Source organism: Chenopodium album, chromosome 13 (genome assembly GCF_948465745.1).
Source record: "Chenopodium album chromosome 13, dcCheAlbu1.1, whole genome shotgun sequence".
In the NCBI taxonomy this organism is placed as follows: Eukaryota; Viridiplantae; Streptophyta; class Magnoliopsida; order Caryophyllales; family Amaranthaceae; genus Chenopodium; species Chenopodium album.
The window spans coordinates 51,051,590-51,078,428 of NC_137846.1; the positions used below are offsets into that span (position 1 = coordinate 51,051,590).

The 26,839-nt window shown below is 35.4% G+C and overlaps 2 protein-coding genes across 2 annotated transcripts; both read right to left on the reverse strand.

Annotated features, from left to right (window-relative positions):
• Nucleotides 1-1,014: 1,014 nt before the first annotated feature.
• On the reverse strand, nucleotides 1,015-3,267 carry LOC145576844 (chalcone--flavanone isomerase-like). The gene is made up of 4 exons (XM_081634549.1): nucleotides 3,107-3,267; nucleotides 2,573-2,731; nucleotides 2,126-2,349; nucleotides 1,015-1,991 (listed from the first exon to the last, which is right to left on the reverse strand). Exons 1-4 carry the CDS (start codon nucleotides 3,210-3,212, stop codon nucleotides 1,683-1,685), a joined length of 798 nt encoding a protein of 265 aa, XP_081490675.1. The 5' UTR covers nucleotides 3,213-3,267; the 3' UTR covers nucleotides 1,015-1,682.
• Nucleotides 3,268-6,774: 3,507 nt separating this feature from the next.
• LOC145574913 (putative histone H2A.3) lies at nucleotides 6,775-8,382 on the reverse strand. Its single transcript, XM_081632796.1, has 2 exons — nucleotides 8,074-8,382; nucleotides 6,775-7,253 (listed from the first exon to the last, which is right to left on the reverse strand). The coding sequence occupies exons 1-2, from the start codon at nucleotides 8,281-8,283 to the stop codon at nucleotides 7,014-7,016; spliced, it is 450 nt and encodes a 149-aa protein (XP_081488922.1). The 5' UTR covers nucleotides 8,284-8,382; the 3' UTR covers nucleotides 6,775-7,013.
• Nucleotides 8,383-26,839: the final 18,457 nt, after the last annotated feature.

The following is a 26,839-nucleotide window of genomic DNA, read 5'->3' on the forward strand; positions in this document are numbered from 1 at the left end:
GAGGGTAATTTTAACAAGCGAAACTTATCAACCAAAATACATCTCTTAATCAATCAACATAGATATTTTGTAATTGAAATGAATTCATGGTGCCATTAGTATTTGAATTTCAATAGGTATCTCTAAGTTAGTTGGTGGTAACATGCATTTTGCGTTAAAGCAGTACATAACGCCTATAGCACTCCAAGGCTCTAATTTCAGTTGCGTAAGACACTACTATTATTATGTACAATGTTGTTGCAATAGATATTTAAGGTGGACGAGTGGTTAGCTAGCGGCATATATTATAGTCTTATAGATACATATTGTGTATACACTCATTCACATCAACGTGACATTGTGAGTCCAGCAACGACATATACATTACATACTTCGTATAATCTCCTGAGTACTAAAAGTGTGGGATCATGCATCTTCCAACAATCTTTTGAATCCTTTCAGAGCATGCTATGCTGTAGAGGTGTGGCACTGTAGCCTGTAAGAGTGTGATTGCAAAGGCAATACTGTGATAGGGGCAGCAATTTTTTTGTGAAATTAGCAATACCAATGTCCCCTTGATTTGCTCATTAGAACAAGAGGTGGTCAGGTGGACAAATTTTTAGGCCAATTTAGAGCATGTTCGGCAAAAGTTGTTGTTGTGGTATTATAAAAGAGAATTAGCACCCAAGTTGTCATATAGTTATTGTTAAGTATAAGCGTGTAAAAGTGATAGGTAAGTAGCTGTATTTAAGAGTCTGTTCTCTCTTATTTTCAGTTCAATTCAGCTCAGCTCCAATAAGTTCAATTCAGTTCATTTGTTAATTTCCTTCTCTCATAAAATATTCAATTCAGTTCAGCTCCAATAAGTTAAGTTCAGTTCAGTTAATCAGAACAGGCTCTAAGTAAGTAAAAAATTTGATATGTTTATTTATTTGCGATTACTTTGTAATAAACTACTCAATATTATTATTTAATTGGTTAAAATACAATAGCTACATCTAAAATTTACATTGTGATGCATTTTCTTTTGTAAAAGGATGAAATTTGTACATTACTAGCAATATTCCTAACTAAAAAAATTATGAAGTAATATACTCCAAACTTGACTAAACTGCAAAGAATTTCAGACTTTCAGTGCCCTGCAATGAGCGCAAGCAGAGATCTGGTGCAAACTTCAACTTCAAAAAAAAAAAAAAAAAAAATTCACAACAAAGGCGTAGTACGTAAAATAGTCTTTGAGCATTTGACCTTCTTGTACTCGTGTGTATATCTGATCACTGTAATACGATTATACGAGTAGTCCGTAAACTTTCTTTACCATTTTAACTGATGAGAAGTCTGCTAAGCTGCACTCATTAACAAGTGGACACAAGTAAAATGGACAGCGTCAGGCCTTTAGAACCTTGATAGTTGCTCACAGGATTAACTTGTCGCGGCTTAGCTGTGGATCAGAGAGCCTAACTTATGTTGAAAATGTAGTTTAGTATAGCCAATATGTCTGTGCTCGAGTTTTATGCTTGTCAAATCTTGTTATAATTATACTGCTTGCTGCAATATTGTATCTTCCAGGATTCTAGAAGTTGTGGGAGAGAACCTGAGTTCCATTTTCGTCGCCAATAAAACTAAATCATTTGTGTTTAGCAGATGATATGATCTAATGTTGCAAAGGTGAGTTCAGGTCTGTTAGTCTCATATGAGTGAATTTAAATTGCTTCCTGACAACGCTGGTCCAACCTCAAAAAACTTCCTTTCATTGTTGATAATTTTTGGGAGATTGAAAATTCTCCAGAAACCAAGTTTGCACTCTTCTCATTTTCGACTCCAATCATTGCAGTTGCTTCTGATTTTTCTGGATTCAATAATCCTGAAACTCTAGCAGCAATACTTTGATTTGCTTCAGGAGAAACACCATGTTTACCGATGATGGATTCCAATACAGCCTCTGCCAAGTTTTTGTTCTCTATCACAGCACTTCCAATTGTTGGAATGCTATCATGCTTGGAAAATCCTATCTGCATAACACAAGAAATACAAGATACACACCAATTTGAGTTATAACTTCTTAGACTAAAAATCGATAGTGATATTGATATTTGATTTGCATGAACTTAAATTACTTTTATCGAACATATGATATGTTACTAACCGTTAGTGATCCTAGAGGTGACTGAGTAAACAAAATAGAATGCCCTGGTGGAAACTTCTTGTCCTTAAAGATGTCAAGGAATTTTTCAACTGCCTTTGCTTCTTCATCGGTGTAGATTCCGATGGCCTTCCAGAATGCAATGCAATTTTCTGTCAATTTATCTGAATATTGTTGTCCCGTTAATGGGATGATCATGGTAACCTGAGTAAATTTTTCAAATGGACCTACAAATTGTTTGCAAGCGTCAAGTTAACAACCACAATTGACTATTAAGACGTAATTGAACCGAATTTGAATTCATAAAGTAATTTTAAAGAGTCAAAATTCAAAATACTCTATTGAGTCAGGAAATTTAATTTAAATCTTTTCAATTAAAAGGCAAGAAGATAGTAAAAAATCATGTAATTTTATACTCGAATGTAATATGAACATTAGCATATAAATTACCTGTAATAATATCACGGGAAAATTCAACAGATGCCACCAACTCAGTAGAGGCTTTACCCTTCCACTTACTAGCCAACGCAGAAACTGCACTCTCCTCCAAATACACTCCAATTGCCGTAAACTTTACAAAATCCCCTTGTATCTCTAAACCTCTCACCCCTGCACGAGAACATATTAAGCACATAAACATCACTAAATTGTTCCGAACATAATCAATCGTAAATGTAAAGAAAGAACCTGATATAATCGTCATATCTAAGTTAAATTAAGGAATTTTCCATTGTATATGTTTAAGTATATAGTGTTAATAATCATAGCCTTGTGTTGTTAACAACGAACATAGTAGTGTTTTAAAAGTTTTTTATTCATTCAACAAAATTGTTGAAGAAAGAATCATCCTATATAGAAATCAAACCAAACCAGAGAAATGATGGAAGATGATCAAAAAGTGTGACAACGGTCATTGATTAACCAATTGATTGATCATAAAGTACAAATATATCATAAACTCATAACTAACGTAGGATAACTAACCTGCGCCAGCAAGAAAAAATGACTTATCAGAGCCGGGAGCTTTCACCGTCGCCGGGAACACATAATCCTCCACCTTCACTTCGCTCACAGCCGTTGATGTACCCATTCTTAACAAACCAATAAGACTATTGATATTGATTAATAATGAGATTTTTTTTTCAGATTAGCAGAGAATTGAGATATGTCAGAAAGTCACAATCAAATTTATTTATTTATTTTTTTTTTTGTGAAAAAAGACAATCAATGATATTAATACGTGTTAAATTGTGAAATCTTTGTCGTTGAGTATTTATTCAGTTACGAACTTCAGATGATACTAGTCCTAAACCCAATAAGATTAGGAAATACTAGTATTTACATAAATACAGAAGGCTTTTTATTTTTATTATTTTTACTGAAATACAGAATTTCTTTTTTGACAGGAAAATATTTTTATGTTAGGCGGCCAAATTTTGTGAAAGGTTAAACTGGACTGCTACTCTGTCGCTTCAACAACGATTTTAGATTAGGCAAATCATCTAATTTTTGTGTCTGAAGGTTCAGAAATTTTGATAGAAACAATTAATCGAATTTATTTATAAATCAGAAACCCAATTCAAAACAATAAATTCAGAGCAAAATATTGCAATTTGAGGAATTAGTCAGGGTTCAAAATATTTTTATGATCAACAAAACTACAAAAGATCAAATGTAGCTGAAAAATTCAGAATAGAGGAGGTCAAATCCTAAGAAAGATAATGAAAAATGCAGTGATGCAGGCCCAGAGGATGGAAAATTACTTGGTCATCCGCTAGACTGTCATTAAAAATTTGTACTCCATAGTTTTTTAAAAAAAATCTTAAGCATTAAAAACATCAATGAAATGCATACGATAATGTGAAGAACACCCAAAGGATATATAACTCTCACGTGAAAAAGTTTTCATCATACCTGAACTTTTAGCCTTAAGTCAGTGTTTTCTTGCTTCCTTTATAATACCTGTACTATAAAGTCTGCAACAGTTCCCTTAAGATGTACCAATACTTCTTCAAGAGATTGCAGTCTACAATTCCCTTGAGTATAGTATAGGGGTTGTTTGGCAATCGGCGGTTGACGGTTGGCGGTTGGCTGTTGGTTGTTGGCTTGGCTTGTTTGACTAGGTAGGAGTATTAGCTATATGGGTTGGCTTTTTAAGTTATTGTTTAAGCGGGCTGTTTACAAAAGTGTTTGGTAAAATTATTAATGGTTGTTAGCTGTTTATTAGTGATAAAGTGGGCCAACAAGCCAATAGAAAAAACTACTCTTATTATCTTTTGGCTTTTGGCAGAAAAACTAGCTTAAAAGCCAACAAAAAAAACTAACTACCAAACATATTTTTTGGCTGTTTGACCAAACTAAAAAGCCAAAAGCTAGGCAAAAAGCCAATTGCCAAACACCCCCAAAATCTCTATACAACTGATGAGCAGATAAGTTACAGATGTTGTAGAGAAACCCCGAGTAGCATGAGAAGGGGTCATTGAAAATCTCTCTAGTTATACTGCTATAGTGCTAATGTGCTATATACCATCATATAATCCCTAATTCCCTTTGTAAATAGAGATAAAGGCATTTGCCAATAAGGCTTCATACAGTTAAGCTGAAAATTCCTTGTGTAAATCAATCTGAACTCACTTATCCTTGGGTAAACATACTTTTGATCTTGTTGATAATCTTGATATTAATGATAAATTAACATATTAGCCTTAATCTGACATTGTCTGAACTATTCGCAAGTTTCCATAACTTAAAAGGCTTTAGAAAATTCTGCATACCTGTAAGGGCTATACCTCTAGTTGCACAGCAATTAGAAAGGAATTCACCAAAGACAAATGGATGAAACCAACCGGATTGGAGGTTTGGAGAAATCAGACTATCTAATCCATGTTATGATAAAGATTCAGCTTACTCACTTCCAATGTTGTAACAAGCAAGAGTAACCTTATCAATCTAAGAAAAAGTGCAGTGTTCTATGGGATACAAAAGTACAGTCTTAAAAAACCAGAAGCTCATCAACAAATTTAATCCATCTTGGCCCATTTTTTATGAAAGCAAATTGGTTTGAGAAAGTGGGATGACTTGAAAAGGACTGACAGGAAAAGAAGGTTGTTCTTGTCTTCTTGATATGGAAGACGAAATCAAGCAAAAAGAATAGAACTTCCTAAATCAAACTGACTCATTCTTCATTGAAGCAAATAGGCCCGTGGAGGGTACCTAGTGAAAGGGTTATCAGTTTATCACCAATTCACCATCAAATTATGAGCGCTGCTATGTGCTATCTAGCATGTTCAAATATTAAAAGAAAAAAAAATTCAAGGTATCGATACGTCAGCAACATTCATCCCAAAGCAGAGACACCTTGCAGCACCAAAGTTCTAAACCCCAACAATACGCAGCAGGAATATAAGTTTGAGTTTTCAGATATTGACAATTAGCAGACAATTCATACAGCATTCATCACTTTAGAACAAAAGCATGATCTTAAATGCAAAAAATCTAACTTAAGCCTTAAAATGCTACATTGGACAAAACACCAAGCTGAATCAACATTGGCATGGACAACGTTCATCCTAGAACATAACCTCAAGTCCACAAGAAATGTTGAACAACCCAAGAGATAAAAGTTTTTAACACGATCAGTGAAGCAGATGGTTAATAAGACATACTGTATCGGCATCTTCTTCACCATCAATAATCAAGTATGCAAGCTGATCATTCGCTATCCTCTGGCCAGGACCTCCAATCCTTCATAATGGTATAATCATAATTGCATCTGGCCAGGAAACAAGATGTGTAAGAAAGTTTTAAAATCATGTAAATGAAAATAGATCACCCGACACAGAATTATCTTACTACAAAGTCACGAACCCAAACATTTCAACTCAACTTTTATGTACTTGCTCAAATTACCAGACAGCTTCATAGTCTAAAGACTTGATGCTCTCAAAATCTACGGACGTCAAAAGTTCAGATACACCACGATCCTTGTATCTTTTAACAGAGCAATGCTTTACCATGAATTTCATTGCCCTAAGTCCTGACATTAACAAAAAGCAGCACCTAAAAGAGCCATAGAGGTAAGCAATATACAAACAATACAGTATGTATTTGTTTACTAAAAGCCCCTAACGAAATACGAATAGTTATGTCTCACTTACAAGGTGCAAGTGGGTGCTAGTCAAGTATACTCAAAATTTATACAAACCTTGTCCATAATGGCACAAGAAGTGCCAAGAGCCCAAGAGTACTCTTCATATTCATACTCCTGCAGCTGCCCTTCAAGAGTCCTCTACATATTCTACTTCAATGCAACAAAAGTAAATTAACATTTCACTCGTACTATACCAGTGACATTCTTGCCTAGCAGCTGAAACAAATTTGAAACTATATTCATCAAAGAAATGCTGCTCAAAAATGGCTTCTGTATTATAGATTATCATTTAGACAGGCAAACTGCTAAAAACCCATCAGATGAACATGATATCTTCACCAATTCAAGCTGCACTCAAAAAGGAGATTTGAGTTCCAAACACACATTTCTCTCAGACATGTTTAAGTTGAATTCAGATCAAACATCACCAACACATTCAGCTTGAGATACTCATATTTGTAAGATTTGGATTGCACAAACTTGCAAATTAGAGACAGAAGGATATGAAATTTAGATTATTGTCATTGATACCAACAACATTACAAAGAACAGTGAATCTAATCAAATTATCCTGATTTAATTCACAGATGAAACCCTCAACTACAACCCTCCCATCATCCCATTTTTTCAAATAAAAAAAAAAAAGAAAGAAAACCTAATTAAAAACATCTACTGAAATTACATACAGAGATTCCAGAAAACACAAACTAGAGATGGGAAAGCCCAAACCCACTAAAAATTCTAAGCCTTCTTGGGGGACTTGGTAGCCTTGGGAGATTTCGGCTCCTTTGGAGACTTCTCTGCAGTCTTCTTTGGCAACAATACTGGGTTTATGTTTGGAAGAACTCCTCCATGTGCAATGGTGACTCCGGCAAGAAGCTTTCCAAGCTCATCATCGTTCCTCACAGCAAGTAGAACATGCCTTGGGATGATTCTGTTCTTCTTGTTGTCTCTTGCAGCGTTTCCGGCCAATTCCAACACCTTTACAATTTGAAAAACAAGATATATTTAGCTTTCAAATTTAATTATTCAATTATCCATTCTATATTTTCTAATATTGAACAAAATTGCTATTTATGAAATAACTGAATTGGGGATTTTGTCTGAATTGGCGTAATTGACATGAATAGAGCTCAAATTGTAGCTGAATTTCATAACATGAGATTAATCGAACTAAATCGCAAGGCTAATCAGAGAAAATAATGATATGGATCTAAAATCATGAAACCCTAACACATGCAATCAAATCTCAAAAATGAAAGCAACCATAAAAAACATGTTGATTCCAAAATCAGGTTACACTCATATGAAATTTCAACAAACAAAATCCCAAATTCACAATGTTTATACCACAAAACAAACCCTAACATTAAGCATTCCAGATATCATCGCGCCTAAATCAACAAACCAACTCCCAAATTCAGCCAGCCAAATACAAAATTAACAAACCAAAACCCCCAAATCACAACCTCCAGAATCAACCCCAACCTCATTTCACACCAAATTACAAAAGTCAAATCAAAATGAAATTGGATCCATGATCAAGAAATAAAATGCAAAACCAACAAACAGAACCCCCAAATTATATGATACAATTCAACCCAAATCCTAACATTTCCCATCCCAAATCTCATCACCAAAATCCAACCCCCATCAAAATCAAACAAAACCCAGATAAACAAAATCATCAACCAAAAAAAACCTCCAAATCATCACAACCCCATCACACCAAACCTCCAAAATCCCAAAACAAAAGGTCAAATGAAATGAAATGGTCAAAAGAGAGAGAATTGTATCATACCTCAGCAGCAAGGTACTCAAGAACAGCAGCCAAGTAAACAGGGGCACCGGTACCAACACGTTGAGCATACCTTCCTTTCTTCAAATACCTTCCAATTCTACCAACTGGAAATTGTAACCCAGCTCTAACTGATCTTGTAACTGGCTTCTTCTTCGGCCCACCTCCTTTCCTTCCTCCTGCTCCCTTCTTCGCTTTTCCTCCTGTATCCATTTTCTCTCTCTTACTTTCTCTCTCCTAATTTATGAAGATGAACAAGAAGATTGAAATGAAATGTGTAAGATTTTCGAGAGTGATGGGGTGATTATTTGTGAGATTGTTGTTTTTATAGTGGGCTTTACTTTTTTCAGAGATTTTTAACCGTTAGATTTGGTTGAAATCGACGGATTTGGATGGGTTTATGACAGTTTTGGTAGTGATCCGTGTGCTTTTATTTGGACCAATGAGATGCGAGCTTAGCCGAACCTTTTTTTTATTTTATTTTTTTGGGGGAGAGAATATGTTTTTCTGGGCCTTTTGTGCTGGTCCCTGTAACTCACAAGTCTACGAGCATTTTTATGATTCGTGAATCCCATTATAAAAAAAAAAAAAAAAAACTATTTTTCATTTTTGAAAAATGTTTTACATTTCTTAGAGCTCTTGAAAATTGTTTAAATTTAGAAAATCATGACAAAAATACACTAATTACACTAATCTACGCGCGTTTTTGTCATGAATTTTCAATTTTACACAACTTTCAAGTGCATTTTTAATGCTTATACACAGCCCTTATTACCCTTCATTTTTTATACTCCTATGAAAATCTAGTTTTCGTTAAAAAAAAAATGGATTTTTCACCACATACCCCCGAGATTTTTGTTTATTTATCATATACCCATGAACTTTTTAAAATTCATCATAAACCCTCAAGTTTTTACAAAAATACACCATATACCCTTAATGACTAATGATTGTTAACTTTGTCAATCATTAGGGTTAATTATGACCCAAAACCACCCTAAATATATTCTTTTACCTCTGAAATTACCCACATTTCTTTTTTTCCACCCCAAACCACCCCAAATTTCTTTTTCTCATTCTCAAAATCAATCATACAGATTTGATTATGGAGATTTGGAGTGATTTCAAGTATTGGACAAATAAGATGAGTGGTTTTAAAGATGGAGGGAGAGGTGTTGGGTGGTTTCGATATATAATTAATCAAATTTCACTCATCTTGTTGTCATTAGGGGTATATGGTAAATTTTAGTAACAACTCAGGGGTATATAGTGAATTTGAAATTTTTCATGATGATGAATAAACAAAAAACTCAGGGGTATATGATGAAAAATCCATAAAAAAGACATGTACAAAGTATTTTATTTACGTGATTAACTACCCTTATCAAAACTTATCCGAGTTTATTTTTTCTAAATTTATTTACTGTATCTTATTTAGAGATTAACCCTTATTATAAATTAAGTTTTCCTAAAGAAAGGTGAACAACAAAGGACATAAGGTGAGTTTAATCATCACCTTGGATCTTTTTAATTTGCTTGTAGATTGCTTATAATAATAACTTTCAATTCTTGTTGGCTGCATCAAATTGCATTTATTGGGAAATTCTCATATGTACGTGAGAGGAATATTAGCCCACATCAAAAAGATTGGTAAAATGGTAACAAAAGTATAGGTTTGCGAGTTACTACCAATGTATAAAAAAGCTCAAGGCGAGCTGAAGCAATAAGGGTTATGCAGCGCCTAGGTGCGCCTCTTTGAAGTAAGGCGCACTATATAAACAGTTGAAAAAAATTGGCAGAATTTTTCTTCAGGTGCGCCTCGTTAAAATCGCCTCTCCCATGCCAAAAAAGGTGCTTACCCCCTATCGCCTTGCGCCTCAGAGGTGCGCTTTTTTCAAACACTGGTTACTACTCCAATAATTGTTACTTTTATTTTTGCGATTGAACATTACTTGGCTTGCATTCAAATTGTTTATCATCTTGTGTTGGAGTTATGACAAGTGTAATGCAAATCGAAATAAGTTATTACCGAGCTACCTAGAGAGCTATTGTTCTCTTGGTGACGACACACGAGAACAAGGTCAAGCTATAGCTCGCAGACGAGCGAGCGATAGCTCGGTTGCACACAAAGTTGCGGCAAGGTCGAGTTATAGCTCTTAGGCGAGTGAGCTATAGTTTCAGGTGCATGTGTGTCTGCGTCAGGGTCGATCTATCATGCGAGCGATAGCTCGGCTGCTCGTGTGCGCGTGAAGTATCAGAAAAAATATATATTTCTTTTATTTCCTTTTCTTGTTTACTAATATATATATCCTCTTAACCCCAAATTGAGACATACAATTTTGTTAACTCTGAAACCCTAAACACATAATAAACACAAACCTACCCTTTGAGATCTGAACAATTCTTAAATAATTCCACTCTTCGGGTTAAGGTACATGAATTACGGGGAGAGTTGTGTTAACACTGGGGGCGCGGGCGTCATCTGGAAATCTGTACCGGTGGTGGCAAATTTCACTTCTAATGCGGTAGATTCTGTTCTGCGACACAACTGTATTATTGAGATCTTCAATCAAGTATTTTCCCTCTCATCTTCTTTATTTTGTTATTGGAATCGACAAGTATTTTACCAACATCTTGTAGTGGACTTTAATATAAACCTTAACAATTGGTAACTAAGTCGAGCTACTAATGGATTGACGGAATTATATATACCCAAGACCCAATGTCACAATGGATTGCATGTGATTGGCGGTATCTAACTCATACTCTGCTTTTTTACTCAGGATGCTCGGGAAGGAAAAAAGTTACTGACATCAATCTTAGATAGATGGTGAGTGATATTCATTGAACTAGTAAGACATTTACATGGTGTGGTTTTTACAAGGTTCAAAGGGGACAAATTTACATGGTGTATATCCTTGTTACCACACCCATTTTTCTTCTACTAATTATTTTGCCCTTGTTTAATCCCCTAATTATACTTCTAACTTTCTCGATTTTTAAATTGTTTTTGCTGTGCATTCACCAACCCTAACAAGTGATGTTAGAGCGAGCCAAAATTAATTAGAGTGTTTACACATTAAATATGTTTTCCCTTATTAAGTCTAAGATTTAAATCAAGAACATGTTTAGCATTAGATAAAGTCCTGATCTTACCATCAATGTCTTGATTCGCACTAAGTCGGTGCCATGAATTTTGCGACTAGACCCATTGCTCGTAGAAACATATATGTTCTTTACTAGTAGATTGTCAATAAAGTGATCCTTTTGCGAACAAATATGGTAGACACAACCGGAATCAAGTACCCCGTCAAAAGTCTTACTTCTTCATAGAGAAGTAACCAAAAGAACATCATCAAAAAATGAGAAGAATGCAATTCCTTAGCATTCTTCTCATTTTCTTCTCTTTTGAGCTTTTTCATTAACTTTCGGCAATTAAAAACATTGTGCCCATGCCTCAAATCCTTGGATTTATGCCCATTAGATATGGCCTGATTATTGGTATTAATTTTTTCGTGTAATCTCCCTCTTACATATAACCTCATTTATTTTCATCATAATATACTTCAAGGTCAAATTTTTCTTTAAAACGTGAATTTGATTTAGCAGCCTTAAAAGGAAGAGAATCATTGCTACCATATAACATGATATCCTTGAAGGGCTTTTATGAAGGCGAAAGAGACAATTAATAACACAATACAACCTTATCCTCATCTTCAATCTTAACATCTAGATTTTCTGGACAGTTATAATAGAATTAAATTCTTTGAGATGAGATTGAATAGAAGTACATGTCTTCGCCCATCCAAGTTGTGTAAAGCCTTTCATTGAGACGAAGTTTGTTGGCAAGACTTTTAGTCATGTAGAGAGACTCCTACTTTAACCATAAACCGGCTACCGTCTCTTCGTGAATGATCTCGCGTAAAACCTCCTTCACTAAACATAGTTGGATCGTGGACAATGCCTTTTTATCCAACTATTGACATTGTTTGTTCATCATAGCGTATATGGGTTTTTTAACTTGCCATAAAGTACCCATTTTTATTCGTGCTGTGTGAGAAAGACCTTCTTTTGGACTCTCCAAATGTTGTTGAAACTAATCTTGCATCAAACTTATCAATCTTGAACTTCGTAAGCGAAGACATCTTTAATGTGCAAACACTCAAATCAAGCTTGACTCTAATACCACTTGTTAGGGTTGGCAAGTGCGTAGCGGAAACATATTTAAGGTGTAGAGATTGAGTAGTAGTATATACTATATAAAAAGATAAATGATAAATAGAAATAGAAATAGACGCACAATATTTAACATGGGAAAAATTCTCAACTAAGACAAAAAAAACCCACAAATGACGAGCATCGAAATAATCCACTATATGAAATAAGAGAATATAAGAACCTTGAAAGGGTAAGTAGGATAAGAAAACTCTCACTATATGAACTCATGAGGGAGTAGTACAAAATTAGAAATAGTAGATTTGCAAATAGAAGGTGAATAGTACAAAGAGGTGTAATAGTACAAAGAGGTGTAATAGGTAGGAAGCTAAGGCAAGTAAGTGGCTTCTCTTGTGCGTATCACCAATGAAGTGCCCTAATTGCTTAAGCCCAATTAATTAGGTTTTAAGGACTCAAAAATTTCTCGAAAATTTTAGTTCGTTGAGAAATTGATGGAGAATTGTGGAAGAATCTAGAATTGGTGAATGTTGACATTAGAACGAGTTTCATGGGGATCATTCGAATAGAGGATTCAAATCCATATATGTGTAACAATATTACATTAAAATCTGCGAAAAATGACAACGAAATAAATTTTTTGAAAAAAGAATATACTGTGTAAAATATTTTGCACAAACTAAATGAGAAAAATGTACTTACACATTACATTTGTATATACCAATAATAATTTTTATATAATATTTACATAAGAGTTTTTAACCGGACCGGAATAAAGGCCGAAACTAAGGCACGGTTTTGTTCACCTTATTTTCACTTATTTTAGGAAAAATAAGTTCAGATAAGATAAGATAAATTCAGGATAAATAAGTTTAGATAAGTTGTGATAAGGGTTAATTAGAATTATCTAAGTTAAATTTATAACTAAAATAAGTTTTAATAAGTTCAGATAACTAAAAATCAGATGAATCGCACCATAATTATGTTAATTTCGTTCAATTTTAAAACGCTCATACGGATTACGGAATCCTTAAAATGCATTTTCATTTTGGCGCTCAGAGAAAATATAATTGGCGCTTCTCTCTCTTCTCAACTCTCCTGTTTTTCCACCAGGACTCCATTTCTGCTCTTTCTCACCGCCATCGCCGGCTACTCGTTTCGGCAGATTATCGTCATCTAATGTAGCTCATAAACATCTTCTGGTATGCCGTATGCATTCAATTTATCCTCAAATTATGCATTTTTTTTTGATAATTCGCGGTTTTTTGTTCAAATAATAGTTTTATTATTATTTTTTTTGAAATTTGATTTTGCATAAGTCTGAAAATTTTGCTAGAGTATCATCATTTGGTGTGATTTCTTATGACTGTTCTTTGATTAGGGCTATTAATCCTGACCTTGAAGTTCAGATTAAAGTGCTAGGGTTTTTAAGTTTTAGAATCTGGACTATGATTTTCTGCTCATATGTTCCAATTAGGTTCGAATAAGGTCGGATTTAGTAAATTTGGGTGAAGACTAAAGAGAACACACCCTTAGTCATGTAATTAACGAATTTGTCAATTTGAAGGTTTTAATCAAAGATTTACAATTACAGGCATGATTTCAATATCTTAAGGGGATTGGGGAGTTGCCGGGTTTTAACGATGTAACTGATAACATCCTTTGCTGGCTTGCTATAACTGGCGCAAGTAAAAAAAAATTAATTGTTGCTAGAATTAGAAATGGATAAGCTAAATCGTTTCTAAAATTAGAAATGAATAAGCTATATTGGTTGCTTATACTAATCGGACAATAGTATTAGAAGTAGATTAAGATATATCTGGCGAATACTTTTATCTCAGAAATTAGTTGTGTTACCTAGTTAGTGTTTGATTCTTCAAATCTGAAAACGAACGCTGGACTAGTTGTGTTTCATTGATGTTTTGTTGAAGGAGAGCTATTAGGCGTACACTGTATTATTTTTGCTTATGCCAAGTTGTTGACCCTATTCTAATTCACCTTTTTGAAGCTAATATCGCTTTCTTCATGGTGGGAAACTTTATATTGTCTCAAAATGTTTGGAGTAGCAAGGTCTAAGGTGGATACTGGTGCTGCGGTGATAGTCACTATAGTTTGATTGATGGCATGCTTTCTAAACCTGTGTTGGCCAGCATAATTTCCTTTGAGCTTGAGAATGTTTTTTGTAAGCATTTTCAATTTGTATGAATGCTGTATTTCTAATGATCTCTATACTATCACACAAGCTTCTTGTTAAGTTAATGTTTGTCGGTATGCCTCTTGGTAGATTCATTGCAAATTCTCTCTTATTGCCTCTTGGTATGTCTCTTATTGTGATGTGTGGTATTAGAGTTCAAAATATATAATTGAGGTTCGAGTAGTTTTCTTGATCATTACTACTTCTGTTCTTTAATGTTCTTTATGGTCACTAGTTGCGCACTAAACAATGCAAGAAAAGAAAGGATGAAAAAGTGGGGAAACAAGTGGCTAAAGCATGAAATATGGCCAGTTGATGACTAGTGACTAAGCAAGCGAGTACAGTAGAAGTGTAATTTGTGAAGACAAAAATGAATGGACTTTGGATAATCGGAAAGGGAATTGAGGTATAAGAATCTAAATTAATACTTAAATTTTTTTTTTCAAGATGATTATTCGCATACCTCAATTATTCGCATACCTCAATTCCATTTTCGATTTTCCAAAGTCCATTCATTTTTGCCCAGAATGTACTACTACCATCTATCATGTAGGTGACTACAAACACTATGTAAATACAACAAAGGACCACTCTGTTCAATTTCATTTGGAATTCTGGGTCTGGATTTTTTTTTTCCTGAGACAACTGAAAGGCTTTTATCTGGGTTACACTGACATTATGTTGTTCCCAACTTGAATGCTAACAGAATCTTGCTGAACCTGACTCTTTAGGAAACGACTATGCCTGGAATTTTGTTCAAGAACGTGAGGCGGAGGTGAGAGGCTGCTGATGCACAGACGACCTGCTTTCAAACTAGTAGGGCTACTGACAATTCTGCAACTGAGGCAGCAATGTTCACTGCCGCTGCCAACTATCCCATGCAACCTTTGTCCCTTGTTTTCAGTCCCCTATTTATTATCTGAATGAGATGGATAAGCTTATGGCATCCACTAAAAGATGGACCGACAATTGCATGGGTTGGGTTCCCCCCTACTCACAGATCTATATCTCTGTTCTGTTGTACTTGCAGACCATGCGTGCAATGGAGGCTGCTGGTGTTTGCTCTATAAATTCTGAGTTTCATAGTCTGCTATTGTTTTACCCTATTGAGAGTTTATGGATCCCAGGGCCCTTGGTTCCATTCTTTAAGAATTTGGCTTGTTTTAATCCTACCGTAACTGGTAGATTTGGGAATGTTACCCCTGCTTTACCCTCAACTCCTGGATGGAGTAGAGAGAAAGGGTTTGGTATGAGTCGGACTTTTGCGTCCCACCTTCCTCACATCAGTGTTTTCATCTCTAGGCTTAACTCCATTTGTGAAGTTGCCTCCCAAGCCAATATTGATCAGGCCCAGTTTTCAAGAGATGTTAATGGCCCTATAAACCCAGGGCAGTTATTCCAAGCAAACTGCGACAACAATAAATATGAGCGGCGCATCTTGTCAACCCCTGGTGCTTCTCTAGCTTATGCAGGAGACCTGAGGTTGTGGCAAGAAGCTGCAGATATGCTTGGCTCTATAAACATACCCCCGAACCTTGATCTGACTCAGCAGGATAATGAGGTCCCAAGTTCTTGGACTTCTTTTCTGCGATTTGATCACCGTTCAAACTGGTTTAATACATTAGCAATTATGATGGGCAAGTATTGTCAATTCTGGCATGGTTCTTGCCCGCTTAGTGACTGTTCACCTAAAGGTTCAGCTGCTGGAGCTGTCCGCTTGAATGCTGTTAGAGGGTCAAGCATTTTTAAATGTGCAGAATGGAGTCCCACTCAAGGAGAGTACAATATTCATGAGCATGGGGACACTAACCTGTTTGGACACTATATTTTACGGCGTAATGCTACCCTGAATTTTGATGGTGCTAAAACAATTGACGTCCTTGACCGTCACGCCCAAGCTGCCCAGACTTTCCACTACAACATGCTCTATAAAGAGAGAGATGCTAAGAAACTAAGAAAAGGACCTTTTTGGACTATCCACCCTGACACTCACACTCTATGCAATATGTCAGTGTATCAGGCCATTCCAGTCACCTTGGTTCGTGAGAGTCGCGACTACCCATGCTAGCCACCTAGACAGTGTACATATTATTGAACATGATAAGAACAGGAACAGGTCTGGTGTTTGACATTTGGTGTACATGATTTGTGAATTTGTGTACCAAGTAAACGAGCTCTCTTTATATTAGCAAGTGCATACTATCTTGTTTAGCTGTGTTGCTTGTCTAATCATCTTTATATCTTTACTGCTCTCATATTTTTGTAATACCTGGATTACCTCAAATAGTTGGCTGCTTCTGTTATTAGTCTTATTACCTTTGAAATTGAAATTGTAAAAAGTGTGAGGATGCCTCTAAGCCTCTTTAAAAGGTTTATAAAGGTTCCAAGGGGGCGCAATGAATTACCTAAAAAAAGAAGGTATGCTAAAACTGCTTATAGTGTTTATACTTACTGGACAATTGTTAGTTTATCGTCTTTTTTTTTTGGGAAAATATTGTTGGTTTATCATTGTAGCATGCTGCATGTCTGTCTTTTACTCGTTATGATCAAGTAAAGTAACAATGGCAGCATTTTAGGCCCTGCTTCTAAAGCGGTATGTGAGCTGGGTTATTAGTGTAGTGAGACTTTTATGTTGAAGAGGAACTGAGGAAGGCTTGAAGAAGACTTGTTAACTTGTCACTTGAGCTAAGTGTAAGATGTAAATTGCAGAATTTTTTTTGTAAGTGTTTTTGGCTTCTTTTGACTCGTAGCTGCGTTGCTTTAATAATATGATTCTCCAGCCTTTTAGTGTGTGTTTGTATTCGCTGTTTCTTTGCCATGTTCAGTTTCTGCAACTCCTGGGTCCAATCACTTTGTAGGCTGCTCATTGGTGTCAATGAAATGTTGAATACAAACTGAATCCTTCTACTCGTATTAGTATTTAACTTGAAGATGGACTGACGGAGTAATTCCAAAGTTTCGACCTGCTTTCTTCTTGCATGAAACAGAAACATAAGGTTTAATCTTAACAAAATCTGAGTTGACGCACGAGTAAAAATGATAGTTATTGGTTCTATCTGTTCTCAAGCAAGCATAACAGCCTCAAAGACAGCTTCTATATTTCCATATTGCATCCCCCTCCCCCTCTAATGTTGAACAATCCTGTTTCTGGAAATTTATGGGCCCTAGGCATAATGTAAGAAAAGGGCCACTTAATTACGTAACAAATTTTTTTATACGCAATAGCTTTAAATAAAAGACAATGAAAATAAGTAAATAACTTATATTATTTGAATAGTAAGTCTCCATACACAATACTAGAGTAATAACTTTGCATAATGTTTCGGTAATTGAATAAATATGAAACGGTGTAATTGAAAAGATTAATATTTAGGAACAGATACTCATAGAATCCGGAAGATTAGAAGAAGAAGTGAAGACGTTATATTGCATTGTTATCTCCACCTAATTGACATCTAAGTAATTTAATGTTAATTGCTATTTAAATGTAGTAATTATCTTTTTAAAAAGTAGTTTTTTTTTAACGAGTAAAAACTACAGAGTAAAATTCTACAACTATGTAAACTGGTTTTTTTTTGGGCCCCTTTCTGGTGTGGGCCCTAGGCGCTTGCACTCGAGGCCTACTTCTCCGGGCCGGCCCTGATGTTGAAACTTGAAAGTGTAGGGTATGGTTATCTAAGACTAAAGCTGTGTTTGTTATTACATTTGGTTATCAAGTTGTCTGTTGCAGCTCTTTGTGTCTTTGATATCACTTGCAGCACTCTCATCTTGCGCTGAAGGCTGAACTTTCTTTGAACTTTAGTTTGATCTACTCACATTCGTTGCATCGCAAGTACATACATTTCATAACTGGAGGTCATTTTATTAGTCTCCGCAGGCTTCCTTGTATATACGACAAGGACAAAGCTCTAGTCCCAAAATGATTTGGGCTTCGTTGTATCTGCAGCTTATTTCTTGTTATTGTTAGTCTCACGACTCTCACCATTCTAGTATAACACCTCTGTATTCTATGCTATCTGCAGAATTTTCTTGAAGCAGCATGGCAATGAATATTTCAAGGCCAAGAACTTCAAAGAAGCTATGAATTGCTACAAAGTAATTGAGAAGCATTGCCTCAAACGTCCTAGCCTATGCAGATAGGGCTATGGCATATCTGTAGGTCAATGGATACCGAGGTCTCGAAAGTAGATGGTGATTGGTGAGTACTTCAAAGTATATGGTCACTGAGCAGTAGCCCGAAAGGAATTCAAAAATGTTCTAGCTTATGTTGAGTATGTGGAGTTCACCTTGAAGATGAAGCAGAGACTATGATTGAACCGAAGTCGGGACTATGGCGGAACCATAGTCTGATGGACTAATAGATTTATAACTAAGAGATGTTGCAAATGTATGGATGGTCAAGTGAGGACTTTGATTGGAAAGGTGACGAGATGACTATTGTCCACAACATTCCTCTCCTTGTATTGCTTTGAATCATAGGGTCAATTAGACAGATACTATTGCTATTAAACGAATTGTCATAAAATCTGTGTTTTAACTTTTAATACAACTTAACTTTTACCATTAGGTGATCAATAATGATATATTTACAATTAAACTTTGAATTTGAATATACAGATTATTAGTGAAAAAACAAGTGACAAGAAGAATTTTTGAAGTGAAAGTGTTAAGACATCGTAGAATTATAATATTATTTCCTCTGTTTCATATTGTTCTTTTTATTTTGATCAATGTTGTCTATTGTGTCAAAAAAAAAAAAAAGATCAATGTTGTCTCACAAAAAGATTCAAAATAGGAAAAACTATATAAAATTGAGGAGTATTATACTTGACTGTTCAATGCTAGAAGGTATTACACTATAAATAACTCGTAGAATGTTAAAGATAAAAAAGGAAAAATTGAGTTTATAAATCCTAACTTTAGGCGATTTACTATGAAAAATCCCAACTATGTATTATCCCTTAAAAATCCTAACTTTGATACCCATTTTCTTTTAAAGATCCCAACAGGTCACCAAACCTGTTACTTTAGGTTACAATCCACGTGTCAACACGGGATTGGTCAAAAAACAATTCAAAAAAGAAAACTAAAAAAAAAATTAATTCAAAAAAACAAAAAAAACTAAAAAAACCAAAAAAATTAAAACAGCAGCCCCCACCCCATCCTGGAAAACACCCTACCCGCACCCCACCCCCGATAACCCCTCCCCGTCGTCGGAATCCGACGACCAACCCTCCTCCACCCTCGAAACCCACCCCTTTCCCTCCTCCCACCCTCGCGAAACCCTCCCACTATAAACCGGAAAACACCCCTCCCCTAACCCCCACCTTAAAAAACGCCCCCTTCCCCTTCCCCAACCGTGGGTCGATTTCAGGGGTGGGGGAAGGGAGGGGGCGATTTCGAGGGTGGGGGTTTTGGGAGGGGGTTTTACGGTTTAGGGTGGGAGGGTTTCGCGAGGGTGGGGGGAGGGAAAGGGGTGGGTTTCGAGGGTGAGGGAGGGTTTTTCGCTGGATTCCGGCGACAGGGAGGGGTGGGCGCCGTTTTTCGGCGGCGGGGGAGGGGTTTTCAGGGATGGGGGGCGATTTCCCGGCGGGGTGGGGTGGGGGTGAGGTGTTTTCCGGGATGGGGGTGGGGGCTGGGTTGTTTTTTTTTTAATTTTTTTTTAATTTTTGAATAAATTAGATTTTTAAAAAAAAAACAATTAATTTTATTTTTTGGACCACTAAAATTCTGACAAGTGGAAATTTCTTTTTAAGAAAAAATGAGTTAACCTTCTCTTTAGGTAACCGGTCATCTGGGATCTTTAAAAGAAGATGGGTATCAAAGTTGGGATTTTTGAGGGATAATGCATAGTTGGGATTTTTCATAGTACACCGCCTAAAGTTGGGATTTGTAAACTCAATTTTTCCAATAAAAAATGGATATTGATAATTTTTTGGCTGTCTTTGAGTAATCTCGGGTGTGTCTAGACTCTAAGTCACCGTCGTCACACTCTGAGAAAAGTTATGCACATTAAGGATTTAATCTATGCATATGATTTTATGTCTTTGAACTTTATTACAACTTGTAATTGTAGTCGTAACTTTTTTTTTGAATGGTTTTGTAGTCGTAAATTCATGTAACTCTTATCTAAATTTATTTTTCCAGACCTTATTTAATACTACTAGTAGCTAGTGTGAACTTTTTAACCTTCAAACTTTTTTCCCCTCTTTTATAAAAATCGAAAATAAGGTGAACAAAACGGACTTAAGTCCGATAAAATAGTCATGTTAGCCCATCCAAAGCCCTATGTTTTTAACCTCCTCATCCACTTTGGAACAAAACCCTAGTATATAAACCTTCATTTTCCCTCTCCCTCTCCCAAATCCCAAATTCCACTGTTCGAGTGATTCTTCTATCCAAAATTCAAAAACCCCACCCTGAAAAATGTCGGATCTTTCTGATTCGGGTATATTCCCAGATCAAATAATCTCTGAAATTCTGACCCGTTTACCCGCCAAATCCATCTGCCGTTTCAAATCCGTTTCGAAAGGCTGGTATTCGATGATCTGCAACCCACATTTCATCTCCTTATACATTTCCAAGTCTTCTCTTTCATGGGCAATCTTCGACCGATTCATCCCATTCAACTCCGAGTCAACTGAGTTAGCTGCTTCTGAGTTCACCCTTCAATGGCAGAAACCCCCAAATGTGAGTATTTTCTCTGTTAATCCTCATAAAATAGTTGATAAATCAACCGAGATTCTTATCGAGGGTCATGTATTTCCTGCAACTTTGTTAGATTCTAGTAATGGGTTTCTCCTATTTTCTATCAAGATTGAAAGGGACCCATTTAAGGAAAAAACTGCAACTTCTTTCTCTTGGATTAATGAAGAAGATAGTTTGTTTGTGGTTAATCCGATTACTCGTGAATGGGTTTCGATTCCGAAACCGCCTCATTTCATAAACAGGCAGTCTTCTGTTGGGTTTATTACACAGGTTAATTTATCTGGGGTTTTAGAGAGGTTTATAATTGCTGAGTATCAGCCAATTATTGGGTCTAAGATTGCTAGTATAATGTGTTTTTCGTCTGAAACTGGTAAATGGGAACAAATTTCTGCTAATTATATGCTTGGTATGCATATGTGGAGGGGTTTTGGAGCAGTTGAGTATGATGGGCATTTAGTTTGGGTTGATCCGAGTCGTGGGATCATAGTTTGGGATGAACCATTCAGTGGACAGAAGGAGTGTCGATTTATCGCCTTTCCTAGAGAGTCTCGAGGTTCGGAGGGTGATGACCGGTTTGTCGATGTTGGTGGTGGGCATATTCAATTTATAGAGTTATCGAAGAAGAAAAAGAAAGAGCTTAGTTTGTGGAGGTTACAGGACTATGAAGGTGGAGAATGGAGTTTGGTGCATAAACTCTCTTTAATGGATGTTTGGTCAGATGAGAGTTATTTGGCTTATGGACTTGAAAAAGTAGTGCCAATCCCCTATCTGATGCACCCTTTTGAGGCTGATATTGCTTACTTCATGGTGGGAGATCGTCTTTTTTCCTTGAATTTTGGTACCAAGAAGTTGGAGAGTTGTAATGGTGGTTACTCTGGCTTGAGTGAATACATCTATTTTATCATAGTTAAGCTGCCGAGTTTTCCATTATCGTTTTCTCCGAGCTTGAGTAAGTTATTTAACCATCAACTACATGTATGGTTACAATGTTATCATAATTATAAGCTGCTGTAATGTTCATAGGCATGCCATTTGATTCATTTTGATTTGTCTATGTTATATCTGATATGGATTATCTGTGGTAATGTTATGTTGTTTGGAAATAATTAGGGTATAAGTATAACTACTCATAGCTTGATTCAATTACTTGAGTTTTATACCATCTATGCCATTGAGTTAGCCAATATCATTTTGTCTTAGCCTTAGTACACTGCAGAGCCATTCTACAATTGTATGATTGGATGTGATCAAGTCTATGCTTAATTAAATGGTTAATGTGTTACACATGTAAATTTTTGGTTCTGGGAAAACGTTGTCATACTCTCTAATATAGATAAAGGTTTTAATTGGCTTTCATTATATCCTTGCTAAGATTGAGTTGAGTGTGAAAGTCCAACTATCATATAGGATCTTGGTATTACATGCTTAACTATGGCCTATGGGAGAGGGACGATCTGAGTATATTAATGTGACATGTGTGGCGCTAGAGTTTAAAGTTCATGTGCTGATTGGTTGTACTAGGAATAACTAGGCTCTTAGAAAATTTTACTCAAAATGCTATGCAGAACTAAAAGCCAGTTCATTGAGCCATTTTTAATAGTAGCTGCATTTACTTAACAACAGAATTTTCCAAAACTGAGTGCTGCTGTTTAATAGCTTCATTTTTTGGAGGTGTTGTTTATGGTTATCTAAGACAGTAGCTGGCACTTTTTTCTTCCTAGTTTCCTAGCTGTAACTAGAGTTGGTTATGATGTTTCCTGAAGCAGCAGTTCAAACAACAGAGTTGTGGTAACTTATATATATGTAAGGGTTAGAGTTCATTCTCAGATTTGAAATACTGCATTTCAGGAAGTTTGGATGATTGCATCAAGAGATAATCTTATACTGTTTGAAGTCAAGATTCTAAAATCTTTAATCTCTCCTTTTGAAGCTTTTTAGTTCTGTTATTCTCACCTATGCGAGTTCAATAATACAAGTATACGTTTGAAGCAGTTTCTTGTTGGTGTGGTAACTTCCATTGGAGCATTAAGAATTTTTTTGTTTATGGTCAAATAAACGTGATTAAACACTCCTCATCATGCATATATTGCAGCTCTTTTTAGCTATTCATATGTTATGACTGCTTGGGTTTATAATTAGTATCCATCAAGGCAACCCTTCCAAATCCAAATATAACCCCTTTTGATTGTGCTAGTTTATTTTGTTTTTGCTTTGATCAATAGATTTTTGTAGCATTGGTTTTTAGATAATGTTGTCTCTCATTAGAATTTGATTTTAATTACATGTTTCCCCCTTATGTGTATCTCTTCCACTCATGTTTTATGGTTTAGTACATGATGCTATGTAATAAGAGGGGTAAAATGCTCAAGTTTGTACGAATTGGAACTGATAGGATCAGCCTCTTTAATTGATATCTCTTACACCACTCTCATCTTACGAAGAATTGTGCATACTTGAGATTTATCCAACTCACATCTGTTGCACCATGCATGTGTTTAATCATTTCAATATACGAGGCTCTTCTGTTGCTTTTTTCTTGCTCTTGGTTACCCCTCCTGCCCTCCATTTTTAGAGTGAAACCTTTGTGTACCACACTTTCTCTGCAGAGGCTACTTTTCTGAAAGAGCAGGGCAATAAATATTTTAAGGCCAAGAACTTCAATGAAGCTATAAATTGTTATACAAGAAGCATTGCTCTGGCAGAAAACGTTCTTGCCTATGCAAATAGGGCTATGGCTAATATCAAGGTTCATAGATACCATGAAGCAGAAGTTGATTGTACTGAGGCCTTGAAGCTAAATGGCGAGTACTTCAAAGCATATGGACGGCGAGCAGTAGCCAGAAAAGAACTTGGTGATCTTATAGGTTATGTCGAAGATTTGGAATTTGCCTTGAAGTTAAAGCCTAATGACCAAGAAATGAAGAAACTGTATGCTGAAGTGAAGACGTTGATTGAGAAGGTGACAACCATAGTTCAAAACATTTATCGTGTTTTACTGCTTTTAAATCAGAATTGTTATTGCTTTAAACCATAAATCATTTATGAAATTTATAACTGTTGATGTGAAGAAATAATTTGGTAGATTTTCTCTCGATTTGGATAATATTTACAGGTCAAAACAACCACAACTGCACCTGTGCCAACAGATCCACATGCTCAGAATGATTCATCTACTGCGCAGGTATTACCTACAAAAGTAACTAGCTCTGGCTGATTTAAAAGTTGTTCCATAAGCAATAGTATACAGAAAAATTACTGATTGAGAAAGTCAATAATTCCTTAAAGATATAGAGATGTTCTTATTAAATAATATTAATAAGAGTAAGTTATGGTGCTTGACATATACACAATACTTAGTCATGAATATAAAATGGATTCAAAGAAGAAAATTGATTGACTTTGTTCATTGAGCAAAAGCTATATTGTTGAATCACTATCACTAATTTACTCTTTGTTACCACCAATTATGTTTGATATAATCCTTTGTTTGACAATAATGTCATAAGGGTGTGAAAAGTTTATCGAGACATCCTAATTTGCTATGTGTTCTATTCTTGTATAACACCAGGAAAATGGCTCGGAAAGTGTATTTGTTCATGAAGGTTCGGCAGAGGATGTGTAAGGATGGCACAGATGGAATTTGTAATCGAAGTAGTTGAACGTGTTGGGGCTTTTGTTATCTCCTGTAAGACATTCCATGAAAACTAAACCTGAAGAAGATAAACTAGTACGTATTTCTAGATAATTAAATGTTGTGTAAAGTGTAAACTGTGAAGTTCCTTCTTAGAAGGTTGACAATGTTCTGAGGGTGCGGTGAAACACCTTGACAGAGAATATCCTGTGCTAAATCTATACATGAATGCCTTTTACTTTAATATATTACGTACAGGAACTATGAAGGTGTTTTGTTTAACTAAATTATGCATTTGTCCAAAAAACAAACTAAGTTATGCTATCTTACTAGTATAGTGCCCGTCTCATATACGGTTTACAAATCATTTGTAATAAAATTTCAGTTTTGAAATACGAAAAAAAAAACTTATACTAACAATAGTATATCAAAATAACAATTTGTATAAGAGTAACATATTCAAACATTTCACCGTAACCACAATAGCGGTCTAGTGAGTCTTTTTTTTTTTTTTTTTTTTTTTTTTTTCATACAAGTAGTTGCTCAAGTAGGTATAAATTCTAATAATAATTTATAGTGTGCGGCATTAACAAAACTATAAAACGAGTTTATTCTATTTCTAATATGATGAGGGGTGCGTGATACATAGGGGTGCGTGATACGTAGCCTCATGTAACCAATAAATTAAGGTCCTATTCACTTGACTTCTAAAACCCTAAATCCCCATTTTAATGAAAAAAAATAGGAATATGTATGGTCAGTAGTATTATGTATAGTCTTTTTATAAAAGAGAACGTAAAAAAAAAAATGCTCAAAATAGAATATGAAAAGGGAACGAAAAATATTATAGTATAGTAAAAAAATAGGTCATTATAAATATAACATAACCACTAATCCAACTAGTGTTTTTTGTTATTATTTGTACAACAAATTGTATATATACTAATTTTTAGGGCACTTGTTTTTGGGGGCCCTGAGCTGTCGCCCAGCCCTGCCACTGTGTTTAATATTCCTTTTTTTTAACTAAAATTGTACTTTTAATGATTGAATTTATGTCAATTTACCTCAATTTTACACATTTTATAATAACCATATATAATTCTAAACGTTATGAACAAAAGGAAATGAAGGGAGTATTTTAAATCAGAATTGGTAACCATAGAGTATATTTTTTGACAAACCATAGATTATATTAGACTTCTTTTTATCTACTTAATGGAATATTATTGAATGAACTGGGCCTAAGGTTAGGGGGTTGTTATTTGTCGCTCCCATTTTACCGGGTAACGCTCCCCTTTTTTCTTGAAATTCCAATTTTACCCCTAATATATAAATACGGTTTTTCCTTCCCGACCAACATTTCTCACTTCTTTACTTCTCTCTCTAACTCTCTTACTCTCAAACTCTCAAACTCTCTTACTCTCTAACTCTCTAAAACAATTTTTTTTTAAAAAAAAAAAATTCCAAAATTGTTCTTCAATTTTTAAAAAAACAACAATCATCATAAACACAAAAGAAAATGGGTGATTCGAGGCGGATTAGGCTGAGATTCGGAGGGAGGACCTTCGGCGGCGCTGGTGGCAGGGGCGTAGGCGGCGATGGTGGAGACGAGGTATTTGTTTTTTTTTTTTATTTTCGGATCCAGGAACTTCCGCCCAAAAATTCCGGAAGTTCCATGGAGGATCCGCCTGGAATTTCCGGATCCTCCATGGAACATCCGGAAATTCTGGGCGGAAGTGTGACATCCGCCCAGAATTTCCGGATGTTCCATGGAGGATCCGGAAATTCCAGGCGGATCCTCCATGGAACTTCCGGAATTTTTGGGCGGAAGTTCCTATTTTTTTTTTTTTTTTTTTTTTTGGCCCGTTAATAAAATTGTTGATTTTTTTTTTCGGATTTTGGTTTTTTTTTTTGTTTTTGGTTGATATTATTATTATTATTATTATTATTGTTGATATTATTATTATTGTTGTTGTTATTATTGTGCTTATTATATTTTAAAAAATATGATAATTTTTATTATTTTGTTGATATTAGGTTTTTATTATTAATGTTAAGGTTAT

Excerpts from the sequence above, each read along its gene's own strand:
- LOC145576844 (XM_081634549.1), bottom strand. The coding sequence starts at position 3,212 with ATGGGTACATCAACGGCTGTGAGCGAAGTGAAGGTGGAGGATTATGTG. Across the intron at positions 2,732-3,106 it reads ATTTTTTCTTGCTGGCGCAG|GGGTGAGAGGTTTAGAGATA; the intron begins GTTAGTTATCCT and ends GTTCTCGTGCAG. Across the intron at positions 1,992-2,125 it reads CACCTCTAGGATCACTAACG|ATAGGATTTTCCAAGCATGA; the intron begins GTTAGTAACATA and ends TGTGTTATGCAG.
- LOC145574913 (XM_081632796.1), bottom strand. The coding sequence starts at position 8,283 with ATGGATACAGGAGGAAAAGCGAAGAAGGGAGCAGGAGGAAGGAAAGGA. Across the intron at positions 7,254-8,073 it reads TTGAGTACCTTGCTGCTGAG|GTGTTGGAATTGGCCGGAAA; the intron begins GTATGATACAAT and ends CAAATTGTAAAG.